The sequence below is a fragment of the Natator depressus genome, chromosome 11 (genome assembly GCF_965152275.1).
Source record: "Natator depressus isolate rNatDep1 chromosome 11, rNatDep2.hap1, whole genome shotgun sequence".
NCBI classification, from domain to species: domain Eukaryota; kingdom Metazoa; phylum Chordata; order Testudines; family Cheloniidae; genus Natator; species Natator depressus.
Genome location: NC_134244.1, coordinates 41,984,240 through 42,003,834, shown reverse-complemented (window position 1 = coordinate 42,003,834; position 19,595 = coordinate 41,984,240). Strand labels below are relative to the sequence as shown.

Below are 19,595 nucleotides of genomic sequence, written 5' to 3'. Positions count from 1 at the left end.
GCTGCAGAGCGTGGAGTGCTTGTGGTGTTGGAGTTAGATGGAGGAGGAAGAGTAAATGGGGATGGCACCCTGGCTAGTTGGTCAAGTCTGTGCATGCAGGGCCTCAACCGTAGCAGATCCTCCAGTGCCCTTAGCATTCTGTAATTTGGAAATGTAAATGCTAAATGGGTGTGAAATGCTTTCCTTCTGACCTGGTAGCATTTTACACCCACTTTGCACTCATTTTGTGCTGATATGCACAACTACATAGCAATGTGCAGGGCAACAGCAAGTCTAATCCCCAGATCTTTGGGTGGAAAAGATGATTTAAAGAGGTGAGATCTTGGTGGGGTACATTTTAAGTGCTGAGATCTCCACTGGAGAGAAGAAAAAGCTGACACTTCCACTCAGTAGAATTAGTTTGTTAAACACATGTAACAAAGACAAGAATAGTGTCATTATAAATGAAAAACAATCTGCACTGACTGCTATGCTCAGCATTAATACAGCTTGGTTCCAGTTGCCAGCATCACTTTATAGTTAGCAAAAAATAGAGCTGTTTCCTTCGTCTCTCCTGGGTTATCTTTTCACAGTATTTTTAAGCATGAGAATGTTATTACCATCTTCTCAGCTTTTAAATGGCAAAAAGATGCCATTTTGTAATGATGCATGACTCATTCATTGCTCATTATCTTCCTGCTGATATTTTTCCTTGAGCCAGCAAGTAAGTCTTACACGGGAGGAGGGAGAGTGAGTGAGTTAGGAATACAGTACTTAAATACTATTGCTGATTTTTCATTGGCTATCTGCCTTCGTAATGTGACCAGTCTAATCCATCCCTGACTGCTAAAGCCCACACTGCCACCCCCTCCTTGCTAGACTGAGGTTAGCAGAGTGTCTGTTGCTAGAAACTGATTATATGCAGTATGTGAGCATCTTTCATTCAAAATGGGCATCAGTATATTGAGTAGGAATGAGAGCTTTTAGAAATGCATTATTTGACTAAATAACATGTTTTTTTAAATGGATGAAGAGACACTTGGCTTTCTTACATTAATAGTAACTCCAATTTTATTGGTATCCAGACCTTTAAATTTTTCATATTAGAGCCCTTTAAAAACAGAAGCAAGAAGAATCTGCCTAGTTACGTCAGCCTTTTTATAAGAAGTGCATCATTATCACTATGAACATGTCTTTCTCCAGATCAGTTTAGGTTTCTGAAATGTTTGTTTCTGTTTTTTGAACTCAGATTGATCTACAGAGAGCACAGATCAATACAGCTTTTTATTTTTATTTCCTGTCAATTCTAAAATGCCATCCAAAGAGTCTTGGTCAGGGCAAAAAGCTAATAGATCTGCACTTCACAACTCAAAACAAGAGAGCCGTCAACAAGATTTATTGATAGCAGCCTTGGGAATGAAACTGGGTTCTCAGAAGTCATCTGTGACAATTTGGCAACCTCTTAAACTCTTTGCTTATTCACAGTTGACATCACTTGTCAGAAGAGCAACTCTGAAAGAAAATGAACATATTCCAAAATATGAAAAGGTTCACAATTTCAAGGTAAGAATTATCCTACTTTTTTCAACTTATAACTACAGAAAATGTTTTTTTAGTTCTAGAATAGCTTCAAGACTGCAAGTAAATATATGCAATGTGGCTTTTTAAAAACTTAAACACATCAGCTAAAATATTCTTGCTAGTTAAAGCAGTTAGACATTTGAAAACATAAATTAGCAGCAAAAAAATTGTGGAATGCTTAAATACATTTAATTGTTGTGATTCTACTTATTGTACCTGGGGTATCTATGTTAATTAAAATTGTTTCTATATATATAGAGAGAAAAGTTAGCAGTGAGATACAGTGAGAAAGTTATCTTTCAGTTATCAGTATTTTAATTTAATTTTTATTTGTGAAACAAAGATGTCAAAAGACCTTTGTTAAATCTTTGATTAGAGGATTAAACAGATCTTATCTCTGTTCGTTGCTGGTAAATAGCATTGGATATAAGAAGCATGTTCTGTTGCATCTGGATTGAGCAGATGGTCTGCATTTCCCTTAGTTTCTGGCTTTTCTCCTGTGTTAATGAATTGACTCTGATGAAAGGAGTATGGCTTACCAGGGGACTATTGAAGCTGCTGACACTAGCACCTACTCTTCATTTTAATATAATTTGCTTTTACTTTTATGTAGCTTCTAATTATTGTTCTAATGTGTTTTTATAAATATATTCCTCTTTCATCCATTAAGAGATACGCATGACAATACATGTACTCTGTGTATATGATTGTTGTAACTATCATGTAAAGTCTTAGAAATTCAGCTTTTTGCAGCCAAATTCATCGCATAATAGGCAGTCTATATATGCAAAACTGTATAAGTGAACTGAGTGATTATATCGACTTGACACTGAGTGCCTAGAATGCAGATTTTGTTGTTGTTGTTTTTTCCCCTACAGATTTTTTAAAATGGGAGGGGAGGGGAGGGGAATCTTGACTATTTTAGTGAGAAATCTGATGACATTTGCTTATTTTCTGTTTCAATTTCCATCTGATATTTTACTTTTACTTACAGTTCAAGTAGTCAGACACTCCTCATTTGATTTTTTTTTTTTTAATATGGCTTCTAGCTCTCATGTTCATACCATCACTAAAATTGAAAACCTTTATGATCACAATGTTTTACTGGAGAGGACTCCTCCAATAAATATAAATTTGAAAAATGTATACAAAATATTATATAAACATAGAAAATTAGCCTTTAATATGAAAATTTGACAAAGAATAATCCTGCTGGCTGTCAATTAAATCCACAGTATACTTTTGCAAGAACCTGAGTAGTACAGGTGATTTAAAATCTTGCCTTGCAACTGAGACCTTTGCCTTAGATTTTGAGGATAATCAGAAGTGCTAATAGATACTGATATCCCATGAATACCCATATATATAAAATACTTTTTATGTTTAATTTTGTTTAATTACTGCTTTCTTTCTTAGCTGCTGTATGAAATAGCATATATTTCTGTTCTGTTCTGAAAATATTCTGTTGGTCTGATTCTTGTTAGTCTACTTCTTTTCTGAAATAGATTCTTTTCTATAGTACTGTCCTTGTAAATTTTAATTTGTTATGCTAGCTGCTTAAACATAGTGCTTGATCTTAAGTAGTAAATGCTGCATAAACTTTCCACCATCAATATTATTATATCATCATTTTTGTACTGCTCTTCCCTTAAATGTATACCTGTTAGAAAAATACACCTATTAAAAGTATGCCATTTCTTCCACCAAGCCATTAAAATGAAGTCAGTCTAAACAGATACCTTTTGTTAAATAAATTTTTTAAAATCCGCTAATTCTTCACAAGAACAGAAGCTTGTGTATATGATGGTATATTTACCTGTTAAAGGGATGTTGTCCTGAATGGTAGGCTTAAAGTCTGGCTGTCACCTCCATTTACAATGGCTTTAAAAATCCCTATTTTTGTTTCTTTTTTTAAACTATAAACCGTCCCAATTGTTGCTCAGTATGACAGTCAGATTGTCATCCTAAAAGTATAGATATAATCATTTTAAATCACTAACTAAATATCTCAGGTCACTAGCAGGGTGGTAGGCTGTTTTACCAGCTCAGGAAAGGAAGCAAACACCCTGCCCAAGTGATTGTTAAAGCCCTTGCCTCAGGGCACGATTTATTGTTTGAACACAAAATAAAGCAACTCAATGGACCAAGCTGGATGTAGTCCCCGCAGGCCTTTTGCTTTGCATCCACCAATCAGGGGAAGAGAGGACACACTCTTTTCAGCTTCCTCTTCCTTGCCAGCCATGTGATACGCAGGGATCTCTTAACCCTTTCTAGGCTGATGCTATACCTTGTCACATCACTTTTCACAAGGATAAGAGGTGTCCTGGAAGACTTTCAACCTGGGAATGTCATGTTTTTTCCCCTAGATTCCTTCTGTATCTTACACTTGAAAATGGTAGGCTTCTTTGCGTCCTGTCTGAACTGCTGCAGAGCGCAGTGTAGGTGCATTCAGTAACATGCTTTTGATTCCTTTGGGGTAAAAGGCAGGTATACATATCTGAGGTATTATTAATTTATTGTATTTATTAGACTGTCTCACCAAGCACTTGAGGTAAGTGTCTCACGAGCACAGTTGGGGGAGAGGAAATGGAGAATTATTTTTGTTGCATGTGCTATTACAACCATGGCCATCACTTTGGAAAGCAGTGTGGACGCTTATTGCATTCTTCTGCTGACTACTGGATGCATGCAAAATGGCAGAAGACTTGGCTGCTTCCTCTAGCAAACTTTAAAATACTTAGAAATATTGTAATGCAGTAGCAGAAATAGTCTTTTATTGAATAATGAGGTGAAGAAATTGTAAATACCAGTGGTGATAGGACTATATCCCAAACACAACAACTGACTCCTTCAAATCATCCAGAGTTGTCACCAATAAATCTGCTAACTCCAAATTTGTTTGATATGGAATTAGAAAAAGGGGTTAAAATATTAGAGTTCAACTCTGTGTTGACATAACTGTTTTTGGACCCGCGGTATTGTTTAAGCCAACTGAAAGTCCAGTTATCATCCCAAAGCTATCTTCTGCCCTAAGTGGGCGGCCTGATTGGCTGTGGATGATTCTGAGCTCTGCAAGTAGGACTATGCTAGCACAGTTAATGATCACCATTTTGCAAATACTATACTATTCTATAGATTGTGCAGTTATGATGTGATGTTTACACGTCTCAAATGCAAATTCACTGTGACTGAATTCTATTTAATTTCTCTCCATAAGTAAAAAAGAGGGATGACAACTTACAAATGGCAAGCCAGAGTGAGTTTTTAATATATAACCTCCAGGGTAAGAGGTAAATATTAAATATATTTATATGGTAAAATATAAGCACATCTGCTTTTCTGTGTTTTTACATAAACTTTATTATTAAAAGCAAAATAAGTAATTCCAAACATAGCAATTACAAGGAATTTGCTTAAAATGACATTTTATTTAACAATAATTAAATAGTGAGACTTGAAAGTGAACCGATATGATAAATGTGGCTTAAACTACATCTGGCCATATTGATTATTTGGTGCATTTTACTTTCAGTCCATTTATCCCACTTGTGTAGTCCAGCATACTGTATAATATTTCAATTGTCAAAACAAACCAGGGCCATCTGTTGAATCATCTTTATGATTCCAACCAGCCATCAACCATATCAAAGCCTCTCTATATTTAGATTTAGTTCCCATTATGGGCATGACTCAACAACTACTGAAATCTGCTTATCAGTTTTGTGCTGCAACTCAGTACCACAGAATGAGTGTCTTCCCTTTTGGGGCTAAAGACAGGTCTGTTCTGAGTGTTTGTTTTTTCTTTGTTTTTTGAAGCTGGGGAGAGAGAAATAGTTGAAGCTGCAGATGTTGTTCTGGTTATGGTAGAAAAACTTTGTCAAATAGGAAAGTTTTGCAGCATTTCCTAAAGTGGTCAGACTTTTGATTTGTCTAATCTCCTCCTGAGGTTCATTCCACAGTTGGATACCTCAACTGTGGAATGAACCTCAGGAGGAGATTAGACAAATCAAAAGTCTACTACTCAACTACTAATGCTTTGTGTCTGCCTGTTATGTGTTCTCTTCTAGTTTCTGTAAACTGTGTTGTCCCAGGAGACCACAACTGTCTTGGTAGTTTGTAGCTGGAGATGAAGTTTCTAATGTAGCTGAGACCTTATCCATTGAATAATGTTAAGATTAAGACCAAGGACGTGAACTGGCTGCAGAATCAGACTACAGTGTTGGGACAGTGGGAGTAGAAATTGGATTATGCTCCTGGACAATATGATCTCACAGCCACATACTTATTCCAAACCAAATTTTGAAGACCAGATCAGAGAAGTGATTTAGAGAGCCATGCCCAGAGTGAGGGACGTGAGGCTAATCTTGGGTCCCTGAGCATGTGCAATAAAGAAATGTGAAACATTCTTTTCAGACTGAATGTATTAAGTTTGGCAGAATACGCAACTTCTTTCCATGGGAATGTCTGCTTGCTTCCACAGCCCTGAGAATCACTCCACATTTCCCCTCAGTTGAACCACCCCCATTCCTAAAATGCTATAGTGATATAGAGCTTTTCCCTCTCTTTCTTCTCCCCACCCCATACTTTGTCATGGTAATATTTGTATCCCCCTGAACGTGCTGTTTCCATTGAGGTTGGGGAAGAATGGCAGAGGAAGGCAGAGGAAGGAGAGATTATTTAGGGTTATAAAAAGGGAATATAATCAGGAGGTATAATGGGAGGAAAGTATAAGATTTTAAGATGAACAACAGGAAAACCTTCCTGTCAGGGAGATGTATTAAGCCTGTGGAATAATCTCCCAAGGGGATGTAGTGGAAGCCCCATCACTTTGCAGATTTAAAACAAGACTGGACAAAACACTAGCAAATATACTGTAGGGAACAATTTTACAGTGTTAGGGAGTTGGGCTAGATAATCTAGGAGGTCTTTTCCTTCTCTGGATTGTATGATTCACAGGCCTTGGGGAATTGATAATTTTGATCTCCCTTGACTTGTTTGTGGGTATACCACCAGCATCTTGAGTCTTGTGGAATGTGAATCTTGCTAGGAGAAGAACTCTGCAGATATTTCATAAATGTCCATATTTCAAGGTGCAGAAATACTTTCCTATCTAGATTAGTCCTGTACTGCTTCACTGAAGCAAGGAGGTGTTCATGTCTGTCGAAGCAGGGTTGGAATTGTTTGTTACAGTATATACATTTTCCTGTGTTTTTTCTCTAGGATGTCGTCTTACTTATTTTGTGATGGATAAAAAGGAAATATGTTTCCAGAAGAACATTTATCTAACTTTTTTGTGCAGCATTTGCAATTGCCATGCTGTTGTCTTTGTTGCTATGCTACTTAGTGTCTGTCAGAGCATGACTGGTTAATTTAACATGCTTGTACTACTGGTTGAAAGGCTACTGTGGTAAATTACTGATGCACATGCTAACTTAATCTCTTTAAAACCAAAACTTTGTTCCATTGAGACACATTTTTCCATTTAATTTGTCGGCAGAGATGCTGATTAACCCTCTTTTTGTGGTTCCCTAGCATGTATCTAATATTTGTGTCATCATAACACCATCCTTGAGAACTCCACATTGAAGGGCAAAATACTGTTCTCCATTACACTGAAGGAAAAGGGCTTGCACTGTGTCACTGAAGGCAAAATATGGCCTTAAAAGTGTTACACAAGTGGAGATTGAAGTGAGGGCAGTTTTGTGTTAGAAAGGGTTTGATCATAAAGCTATACCAACAGACCCCCTCTAGTGAAGAGACAGCTTATACCAGCAAAAGAGAGCTTTTGCCAGTATAGGTTATATCAGTCCCCTGAACAAAATAAGCTACACTGGCAAAAGCACTTGTTTGTCAGTATAACTGCATCCATGCTCGGGCTTTCTGTTGGTATAAGAATGTAGTGAAGTATCACTGTCCTGACATTATCATCCTGGCAAAAATTTCTAGTGTAGACCTGGTTTAAGACTTATTCGAGCTGAAAGATGAAGCACAGCATGTATGTTCCAGGGGAGAAAAAAAAAAACCCACGTGGCAGACCCTTCAAATGTTCATTGGATGCATTTTTTTCATAGCTTCTCATACTAATGTATATAGTTTCATATCTGATTGTTTGGAAACTGTGGGCCAGATCCTGAGTTGGTGTAATTTGGCCTGGTTCCACTGAAGTAAATAGAGCTATACTGATTTACAACAACTGTGGATCTGGATCTATGCTTCTGAAATTATTTCAGAATATCTTTAAAGGAGTCAGTACATGCAAATTAACGTTCTGATAAACTGAGTGTCTCTCTAGTTTTAAAAAAACATAGTCTGTCTCTTTACACATTCTCAGAGATAAGAGAACCCTGAGAAATCTGAGGTTTCTTCTAGACATTTAGAACTTTAAAAATCATTCAAAGGTGAAAAAAGCTCTTCTTCCCATAAATCCAGAGTGAAGAAAACTTTTTAAAAGTTCCTCAGGGCTTCAAGGAAACTTTCAGAGATTCTGTATCTCTGCTTTTGAAACTAATAATAGACTGTAAGATGCCTAAACCTTCATGGTATTAAGTTTTTGGTGCATTCTCTCCAACAAAAGTATTCAATTACTGGTACATTTGCCCTACCTTTTCCAAAGGACATGCCAGTCCTCAGTTTCAAGCTTTCCTCCTTTGTTTAAAAAATAAAATAGCATTTTCTTCAAATCCTTGTTTTACTCAAACTACTGTACACAGACACAAGTAGTTTTATACATCTCTGTTTCTAGGTCTCATGCCCTTGCACGTGCATGGCCCTGGGAGCTGACTCGATCACTTATATGGTGAAGTTTAGAAAGGCTGTAATGAGGCAGTCAAGGCATTTGCCTCAAGGAGCATACATAGTGTGTCATAACTTCTTATCAGTTGCTTTTCTCCAAATTAGCTGTAGCACATAGCAAAGTGAAGTCCCTTTATCATCTGCCCTTTCCGAGGAATATTTTACATTTCTTTTACTCCATAGCTTTAAATCTAAGAACTCTATTTGGTTTTCAGCTCCAGTTTCTAACTATTGTATTTTACATGGACACTGTATCAAGTGATATGGACCCTCTGTTAAAATGAGCATGTGATTTAGATTCTAAATATCAATTTAAAGAAAAATCTGTTATTCCATTGCTCAAAGAAATGTCATCATTTTTGTTGAATTTGCAAAAAATTAGACTTCCTCTCTCTCTCTCCTTCTGCCTCATGAATTGGTCCTGCTATAGCACACTACTTCAGTATAATTCCCAGTTGTTCACATTCCTGCTGACATGATCAGCACAAAGCAGGAAGTAAAAAGACTTGAGAGCGCTCCTGGCTTGGTATGAGTGAGGACCTGGAGGAATGTTCGCCTGCTCAACATTCAAGACAATGAGCTCTTTCCTGATAAAGGTCCTATTTATACTCGACTCTCCGAATGATGGTGCACTCAGTGCAGAATGTCCCTTCCTCTCAAGAAGTGCTGAACAAAGTTGTTGGCACAATTCAAGACTAGCTCTAGGAAGTTGACACCATTGTTGATACAAGTACAGTCAGCGCACTTTTAAGAGAGAGTATACCATAGCCTTCACTTCTATTATATCTTCAAATGAAAGCAACTATACTGTATATTAATCACACTTCTTCCACTGATTCGCTGTGTGGCCTTGGTGGTCTTTTAACTTCTCTTTGTTTTTAACAACAAAGCATTATTTTAAAGATTATATAGGAATATTGGCCAAACTGATATTGGAGTTGATTCATTTCTTGTTGGCATCTGTTTCCTTCACCCTTTGCATCTGTGTGACTTCACTGTCAGACCAGATATGGATATAGAGTACTTTTCTTATAGAAATTATGGCTGCTTGAGTGGCACATTTATTCCAGTGCTTGGTAAAATCCACTGTGGCAGTGAGCATACTACAGGTTGAGTTAATCATTCAAGCTGACATACTTTAAAATGCTGTAGAATACATTTACATATAAAAAAATAGAAAAATATTGTATCCAACATTAACTGCTTGGGGAATTTAAGCAGGCAGAATTTAGTTGCTGAAATGGGAATTCAGCTAGGACCTCTGAGCTAATAATACCCTAGGGTTTGCCTAAGCAGGGCTTTAGTCTGCACCAGAGGGGTGTAAATTTTAGCCTGCACTAGCATGTAGCACACTAACTGGTTGTGGGGTCCCGTCTGGCACATACTAAAAGTTCCCTAGTGCACGTTAGTGTAGTAGGACCTAATTGCATTAATGCACACTAGGGAACTTTTAGTGCATATCATCAGGGTCCTTGCAGGCCAGTTAGTGCACAACACACTTCTGTGGACTAACATTTGCAGATGCAAACTAAACCCCTGTGTAGACAAGCCCTTAGTCTTGCCAAAAGTATCATAGGATATTTAATGACTACAAATTATTAGGAACTCCGTTTTATGCCTTGCCTGAAAGACAGCATCTCCTGCAGAACAGAACTTCCTGAATACCACATTACTTTATCAGTTCAATACTGACACACAAAAAGTGTCACTTATTCAGCCCCCAACACTATTTCCTGCAACACCAGGAAATTTCCTGCAATACCAGATTTCCTTCTAACCACTGGCCAGGCCTCAGCCCACTTAGCTTATGAACCCCAGGAGGTAGCCTTGCAGTGTTGTTCTGTGTTCTTATTTTTTTAATTAATGCATGACATATTTGCTAAATGTACGGATTAGTCAGAAACTGTTATTCTGACTGACACCTAAATGAGATCTACATACAATAGACTACATTGCCATATAAAAGGTATGGGTGTCATCTGACACAGAAGAAAAAAAAGCTGATGCCCTCAGGGGCTGGCATAGTGGATACGGGCTTTAGCTTATAAATCGTGAAGACTTTTTTTGTCTCAAGGCACAGTCATTAGGACTATGGTTTGTATGCTTCAGTGGTAAACTATACATACCTCACTTGTCACATCCAACCCACCGTTCTTCTCATTGCTGGCTTTGATGAGCCTCCCCAAATTATTCTTTTTCTTTCACATCACGTTTCTGAAGCGTTTTTATTGCATTCCTTCATTAACTCTCTTGTTTTTTCTAAATGTTTGTTAGAATAACTGCTAGAAGAATTTGCTAGGTAAAATAAGAAAGCTAGAGTTTCTTAATTTGTTTAATTTTGAGTGTAACATAAGTCTGCCTGTTTTATCCCATTAGTGATTATGAATTTTATTTATATGCTGTGTCATTCTTGTCTCTCAGATTACAGTCAAGCTATCCTAAGAGCAGCCTAATAATTTCAAAAGGCAAAAGATAATATGCAGAAAGATGGATCCTAGAAAGATATAGATAGCTAACTCTTATGGCTGGTATGTCACTGACCTATTTTCCAAGGCCTCAGATATCACTGCAAGTGAGACCTGCTTGAGGATGTCATGCTTGTGGTATATGCTGTCGTCAGAGCCCTCAGTGAAATTATTTATTGGGACTCTTTAAATGTCTGACCTTGGACATATAAGCACTACCTAACGCTCTAATTAAACTAATTAAACACCGTACAAAAATTGATATGATTTTAAATCACTGGAGTGCAGCAGTTTTTTCCTACGTACAGAAAAATGGCTTCCAGTAAAAGAATTAAGAATTCTACAAACCTCAGAAACAAGCTGTCTGTCCATGTCCTGTCACAGTAGTTTTGTCTGTCTAATGTACCCCATTTATACTGTGGAGAACTCAGAATAAAAGTGCCTAGAGTTAAACATTTAAATACTAATGGAGGACACTCAACTCTGAAACTTGTTTTCCTCTTTGATCTGACAGAGATAGTCGGTTGTACTTTAAGCCATGATATGAAGCTCTCCTATTTTCTCAGGCTTTGGGGAGGGAGCTGTGGTCAAATTTAATGTGCTTTTGAGGCAGGTTTGTTCTTTTAAAACTGGTCAGTTAAGTTTTTCTTTCAAATTTTATACATTAGCCTTAAATTTATAAATTTAAAAATAGATCTTGATAAATTGGTTGTGCCCTCTCTCCCAAGAAGTTCCTGGATGAAAGATCATGGAAAAAGCAAGACAAAAATAAAAAATTTTTGGAGTGTGAAGCCACAAATTGGCAATTCTGCTTTCACATCTTTTAAGGCAGTAAAATCTGCATATGGCAGTTGCTTTTTATACGGGGGAAAAAAGGTATAACTTAAATTAGGACTTCTGGAATACTACTATTTTTCAGGGAGTCGGGGAAATCCGAGATTAATAGATTACAGTATTCAACATTCACATTCAACTGTGTGAATAGAAAGAGCCTCATTTTTTAGAAATGTTATCCAAAAAGTGGTGGCAGGATTTGGACACAGCCTGGATGATATTACCATATCTTAGGTAGAAGCGAAACTCGAACAGCTTAATGGGACTAAATCGGGGGGCCCAGATAATCTTCATCCAAGAATATTAAAGGAATTGGCACATGAAATTGCAAGCCCATTAGCAAGAATTTTTAATGAATCTGTAAATTTAGGGGTTGTACCATATGACTGGAGAATTGCTAACATAGTTCCTATTTTTAAGAAAGGAAAAAAAAAATGATTCGGGTAACTACAGGCCTGTTAGTTTGATATCTGTAGTATGCACGGTCTTGGAAAAATTTTTGAAGGAGAAAGTAGTTAAGGACATTGAGGTCCATGGTAAATGAGACAAAATACAACATGGTTTTACAAAAGGTAGATAGTGCCAAACCAACCTGATCTCCTTCTTTGAGAAAGTAACAGATTTTTTAGACAAAGGAAACACAGTGGATCTAATTTACCTAGATTTCAGTAAGGCGTTTGAAACAGTGCCACACAGGGAATTATTAGTTAAATTGGAAAAGATGGGGATCAGTATGAAAATTGAAAGGTGAATAAGGAATTGGTTAAAAGGGAGATTACAGTAGGTCATACTGAAAGGTGAACTGTCAGACTGGAGGGAGGTTACCAGTGGAGTTCCTCAGGGATCGGTTTTGGGACCAATCTTATTTAATCTTTTTATTAATGACCTTGGCACAAAAAGTGGGAGTGTGCTAATAAAGTTTGCGGATGATACAAAGCTGGGAGGTATTGCCAATTTAGAGAAGGACTGGGAAATCATACAGGAGGATCTGGATGACCTTGTAAACTGGAGTAATAGTAATAGGATGAAATTTAATAGTGAGAAGCGTAAGGTCATGCATTTAGGGATTAATAACAAGAATTTTAGTTATAAGCTGGGGACGCATCAAATGGAAGTAACAGAGGAGGAGAAGGACCTTGGAGTATTGGTTGATCACAGGATGACTATGAGCCGCCAATGTGATATGGCCGTGAAAAAAGCTAATGCGGTCTTGGGATGCATCAGGCGAGATATTTCCAGTAGAGATAAGGAGGTTTTAGTACCGTTATACGAGGCACTGGTGAGACCTCATCTGGAATACTCTGTGCAGTTCTGGTCTCCCAAGTTTAAGAAGGATGATTTCAAACTGGAACAGGTACAGAGAAGGGCTACTAGGATGATTCGAGGAATGGAAAACCTGTCTTATGAAAGGAGACTCAAGGAGCTTGGCTTGTTTAGCCTAACCAAAAGAAGGTTGAGGGGAGATATGATTGCTCTCTATAAATACATCAGAGGGATAAATACCAGAGAGGGAGAGGAATTATTTAAGCTCAGTACCAATGTGGACACAAGAACAAATGGATATAAACTGGCCATCGGGAAGTTTAGATTTGAAATTAGATGAAGGTTTCTAACCATCAGAGGAGTGAAGTTCTGGAATAGCCTTCCAAGGGAAGCAGTGGGGGCAAAAGATCTATCTGGCTTCAAGATTAAACTCAATAAGTTTATGGAGGAGATGGTATGATGGGATAACATGATTTTGGCAATTAATTGATCTTTAACTATTCATGGTAAATAGGCCCAATGGCCTGTGATGGGATGTTAGATGGGGTGGGATCTGAGTTACTACAGAGAATTCTTTCCTGGGTATCTGGCTCATGAATCTTGCCCACATGCTCAGGGTTCAGCTGATCGCCATATTTGGGGTCGGGAAGGAATTTTCCACCAGGGCAAGATTGGCAGAGGCCCTGGGTGTTTTTCACCTTCTTCTGTAGAATGGGGCACGGGTCACTTGTTGGAGGATTCTCTGCACCTTGAAGTCTTTAAACCATGATTTGAGGACTTCAATAGCTCAGACATAGGTGAGAGATTTATTGCAGGAGTGGGTGGGTGAGATTCTGTGGCCTGCATTGTTCAGGAGGTCAGACTAGATGATCATAATGGTCCCTTCTGACCTTAAAGTCTATGAGTCTATGAGGTAGAGTTTCAAGAGGGAGGCCATGGAGTGGAATTCAGCGAGGGTGGCAAAGTACGGTTCCCTGGCAAATTACATAGTAGAGTTAAGGGAAGAGAGAATGAATTTGTGCCAGTAGTGGAGGAAATCCAAAGGACTTCCTCCAGAGGTGTTTGACAGCACAGGGGCAGGAATAGAGGAAGCAGATGCTGAGGGTCAGCCAGGCAAGAGGTTAGTGGGATGGACTACACAGTGTCAACAATATTTTTAATATGTTTTTAGTTACATATCAAGGCTGGACAGTGATACTTCACAAGCAGCCGATTGACTTCAGTGGAACTACTCATGGTGTACGGTATTGCTAAATATGAGTACTGGTATCACAGTCTAACCCTAATATAGTTACAAATACCCTATGGTTTAAAAATACCAAAGAAGATACCACAAAAACCTGATTGTTATAGCATTAAAAGCCTGACTCTATATAAAAATCACAATGACATTCAGGAGTAAGTTTCCAGACTGGCTCTTAGATTTACCTAAACACCTGTCATATAGCAGTTACATCTTTTTCTTTATTGGTACCAATTTCTAACGGTTTATGGACACCTTAATGAAACCCAAATGTTTACCTAAATTTCCATGAAGTGCTCTGAATACTCATTTTGTGTAAGATAAGTGTCATTTTGACCTATTCCTGCCCCACTGGAGTCAGTGGAGCTGTGGATTGGATGCTCAACACCTCTGAAAATCAGGCCACTTCAGATCCATTATTTATATCCACTAAATACTGTATGAATTTAGATTATTAACTTAAGGCACCCAAGTTTGAAAAAGGTTCACCTTTCTTTTTGATACACCCACTTATGATTAGCTATTGCATATATTTGCGCAAGATGACCCCCTGTCAATATCTAAGAAGAACTGAATGAGTTAAGGCTAAAATATTCTTGACTATGAATTTCATTACTTTGTGATCATCAGTTACTGATTTCATTTATGTTCACCATCTATTACAAGTAACCACTCAAAGTCCTTTACATTGGTTAACAAAATAATGATTTTCTCTGCTAAGAATCTTGTGGTTTTCTAAGCAGGAAGCCTACCAGAATAAATCAGAGGCAGCTCATTGTGGCTGAAGGACTGGAACAAGCAGGCGAGCCTGGACTGAGACTAGCATTAGCTTCCTCCTTAGCTTTGAATTTGTTCTTGCTTAAGTAGATTCCTGTTCATTTTCTGCTTACTAAATTCATGCATGCAGGTTTTCAATATGTAACATTGTTCTGAAAAAAGGCTAATCCTTTATACTAAATCAAGGAACCTCTGACTCTGTATTCAGCATTTCTATGTTTACTCCTGAGGGAATTCTGTGCTACTGCACATGTGCATAATTAATGAGCTGCGCATATTTTTATTGTTTGTGCAGAAAAAAGCTTCTGCTGAAATGTTGCTGCAGTTCTGCCTTTTGCCCACCAGAGGGCGCTGTGGTGCAAGAACAGCAGCAGCTTCCTGCAGAAAATAACTTCTGCAGTTCCACCTTTTGCCCACCAGAGGGTGCTGTGGTGATAGAACACAGGAGCTGCTCCCAGCCAGCTAGGGAAGAGAACGAGCCTGCCTTCTTCACAGTGCCTGTCAGGCCAGGTCAGGAGACAGGGGATTTGGGGAGACAGACAGCGTGGGACTGCTGGGGGGTCAGATGGGCTCGTAAGGGCTAGTGGGGGAGGACAGATTAGGGCAGGGGCTGAATGGGAGTGGAGGCACAGGGCCACAGGGGGGAAGGAGGTTCAGGGTCACATGGTGATGGGGGATGGGGTGCAGAGCTACATAGGGAAAGGGGAGTTGCTGAGTGGGGGCACGGAGACACATGGGGATGGGGGGAGTGGGTGTCTGAGTGGGGGGTGAAGGGACACATGTGGACGGGGGTGCAAGGACACATGGGGGTGCAGGAACACATGGGGACAGGGGCAGATGTGCCTGCTGAATGGGAGAGGCTAGGGGTCAGCCAGGATCTGCATGGGGGAAGCTCCCTAACAATTCCTCCCAGCCTCCCAAAAAAACCTGTTCCATACTTTTTCCACCCATATACAACAACCCTCCAAGTTCACACCCAGGCTCCTTCCCAGCAATCTACTTCCCTCTCCCTCAGCTCCTCTGTTACCCCTGATTCCCCCAAGCCTTTGCACTGCTTCTGATGGGTGCGGAAAATATGGTTCTGTATTTTAGTTTAAATGAATTATTACTCAGCGTTCTATATTAATATGCCTAGTAAGAAATCTATTTGTCAAAAAAAGTCCTGAATCTTTTTTGTTGTATGTATTGTTACAGATATACTTGCTGACAAGTATTTTGAAATAAATGACCAAAAATAATTAAAACTGGTGTGATTATATTGTGTTATTTTGACAAATAAAATTTGGAGAATTTTAAAATATTGTGCACAGAATTTTTAATTTTTTGTTGCAGAAGTTTTAATTTTTGGCACAGAATTCCCCCAGGAGTATATGTTGTACCAATACATTTGCCTAGCAGGGCTCTTTCTGATTTAGGCACAAGCCCTGCAGTATGCCAGACCATATGTAGGGGACAGGCAGCATAAATCCCAAATGAGGGGACCCCATGTCCCTTACATACTCTTCTCTGTGTTGGAAAGCAGTTGCTGTTTAGTTCCATTTACAGCACTAATGCACAGTGCTGAAATCCCACCCTTGGTGGTGGTCAGGGGAGGAGAGGCACAGGAAACTGGCTGTCTGCTGGTTTACATATCCTGGCTTAGTGAGCCTAGCCCAGCTGCACCTCTTTAGGTCAGGTGGGGCTGAGGATTCCATCACTTGACCCTATAGATCTGTTCATTTTAAGCAAAGCCATTTCCTAAGGATTGGACTCCTTTGTTCAGGATGGCCCTCGGGATGGAAAGCTCACCTTTTTCCATGCTATAAGAATCTTGGCAGTTAAATCTTTCTCTTAGATTGTGTCATCTTTTCCTTCAGTGGTAAGCCCCAAACCAGAATTAAGGGAAATGAAAGCAACTATGACCTTAGTAAAAAGGGAACCGTGGCCCATTTATGCTCATTAATATTATACCTGTGAAATAATCTAGTCTCTCTTTCTGCTACTGTTTTCTAGGTTCACACGTTCAGGGGTCCACACTGGTGTGAATACTGTGCCAACTTTATGTGGGGCCTCATTGCTCAGGGAGTAAAATGTGCAGGTAACTGGTTCATTCTTTGCTTCTTAAGACAATCCTGCTGCTGTAAAGCCTTAGACGTACTATCTATTTCTTAATAATTGTGCACCTAGAGTCTGATCCTCCTGTTAAAATCACTGGAAAGATGCCCTTTCATTTCAGTGATCATTGTATCAGGTGCTTCTATTGACCGTTGAACCTTACTATCTAAATGCCTTCCAACAGTCAGAGATGGAAATAATAATCTATCTTTCCTTTCTTTCAACATGTAGGAGAAGTAGCTTGAATGAGTTGTTGTATTTACTTTGTAATGGATGAGTGTGTGTGGGGTGGGTGTGTATGAGAAACTTATTGAGGATCTTAATGAAGCTTGTAGACAATAATCAAACCTCACAACACCTCTGTGAGATAGATATTTAGATTCATTTTACAGATGGATAAACTGAGTCGCAGAGCAGTAAAGTGACTTGCCAGAAGTTGCCTATTGAGTTAGAAAGGGAGCTTGGTACAGAACCCAGTAGTCCAGACTCTGTCTTGTTTGTGTGTGTGCTCTAACGACTACACACACATGCTCTCTCTAATTTGAAAAAATAAATTAATGGATTGAGAAGAAGAGAAATAAAGATGATTAAAATGGGTGTATTCATAAATCTATAAAAGCACTTAGAGGCTATGTTATAAATGCCTGAACAGACAGATACTGCATGCATTTGGGGATTTAGTCTTTCTGTTCTAGCTGAAGAACTTAGGTAAAATAATTCAGCAATATTATTGATAGCCTCTGAAAAGGGAGAGAAATCAACTTTAGGAGAAAAAGATCAAAGTAATTGGAAAAACAAGTTGCTTTATTTCAAATGTGCCTTATGATTTTCCTGTAACTAATTTTATAAAAGTAGTATAAAGAAATGTTGATGTATGAAAAGCTGCATTTGTTGCCCTGGAAACTGAATTTTCAAGCTAATTTAAGAATTTTTTCCCTGTCTAAAGATTTCTGAAATCTTGTCTTAAGCAAATAATAGGATTTTTATAGCATCAATGCAAAATGGTAGAAATTTCAACATAAACAAATGAGTTTATAGAAAAGCTATGACTGAAAAATCTTGAAATATTCCACAAGAAATGTTTGATGTGTCATTGATGCAGATTTGTCAACAGAATCTCTATAGTTCATAAAGTTTTTTAGCTTATTAGTTATAGAAATAACTGAAACAAATGAAAGAACATTCATGTGCAGTTATATTCTGTGAAAATGGCACTTCCTTACTCCGTAGTCCTACCACATGTTTATTCAGAGTTCTAGCTACATACTCTACTCATTAAATTAATGTTTTGCCACATTTTACTCTTGTTAAATCTGCACAGCCAATGCAACTCTGTGAAAGGGAGCTTGATTTTATTCTGCTTCATGAATCAGCAACAGAGATGTCAGCTAAATTTTCACAGTAGACTTTTTATAGTTGATGATACATGAGCCAGAAAATACACAGCTCTCTGTTTCTGATCTCATGTTGAATTTGCAACGCTGGCAGTTAGGAAAAATAACAGGCTTTTTAGTTTACATTAAGTAGCATTGATCTGGAAGTTCAATAAAGACAATAAATATGAAAGTCTACAGTGTCACTCCTCAGAGTAGTTGCACACTTTTGTGGAATGCGCAAAAAAGATAGGTTTTATAATTAAACTGACAGTACTTTTCTTTTTACTATTTTTATTTATAACTACTCTAGACAACATTGTTTTCTTATTTTATATTTTAATGCAGATTTTTCTCCAAAAGATCATACTGGTTTCCTTTTCTTAGCTTGTATTATGGAAGTGGGAAATAACTACAGTGCTTTCTCTTTTTCTCTTTTTGGTTCTGTACAAGGGTGACTGTAATAAGAAAGGAACAAATGTGAATTGGATGGCTTTAGAATTTCAGACATAATTGGACTTTTCTGTTTGTCTAAAGTTGTCATACCCAGGTCAATAACACCCAATAAATACAGCGATTTTTTTTATTTGTAATTCCATTTCATGCTATCAATAAAGTACACTACAGGATAAAGCCCACCAAGAGATTACTACACTTTGTGACTGCTCAAGGCCACTTAGCTAGTGATCATAATCTTTATGATGGCTGTCATACCTTATCTGAGGAATGACAGGATGTGCCGGTGGTAAGATACTCACAGGCTTCACATAACTATCCTTCTTCTCTCAACCCCCTAGCCAACCGCTTGTACTCAGCCCCTGGTGGGTGGAAGAGAGAAAGTGCCACGTGTTAATAAACGGCAAACCCTCTCACTAGGACAAATGAGTTCTGAATGGAGGCCAAATTCTGTCATTTTCAGCAAAATGGATGGTGGCAAGGAAATGGACCCTCAAAGACAGAGGTGTTATGTGGAGGAAATGGGAACCATTAACAGCTCCAGCAGTGATGTTGAATATGTCTGGTGGAAGGGTAGGGAAAGATTACTTAACATTCCATGAAAAAGTTCAATTCACTAAATGTGGTTCCCTTCTGAAAAGTGGCTGTGTAAAAAATGCCACCTTCTAAACTCAGCAGATCTGCTCCCCATGTGTGTTCAAAGTTGCATCTTGCTTACTGAATGAAGAAAAATAACTT

At 38.3% G+C, this 19,595-nt stretch overlaps 1 protein-coding gene across 5 annotated transcripts in view; it reads left to right on the top strand.

The window, feature by feature from the left end:
• CHN1 (chimerin 1) overlaps positions 1–19,595 on the top strand; it is a 148,485-nt gene that overhangs the window by 111,519 nt on the left and 17,371 nt on the right. For all 5 annotated transcript variants that reach the window (XM_074967624.1, XM_074967619.1, XM_074967620.1 and 2 more), the window contains 2 exons: positions 1,465–1,542; positions 16,927–17,011. In XM_074967624.1, coding sequence (XP_074823725.1) covers positions 1,465–1,542; positions 16,927–17,011 — 163 coding nt within the window. The remainder of the gene's footprint in view (positions 1–1,464; positions 1,543–16,926; positions 17,012–19,595) is intronic.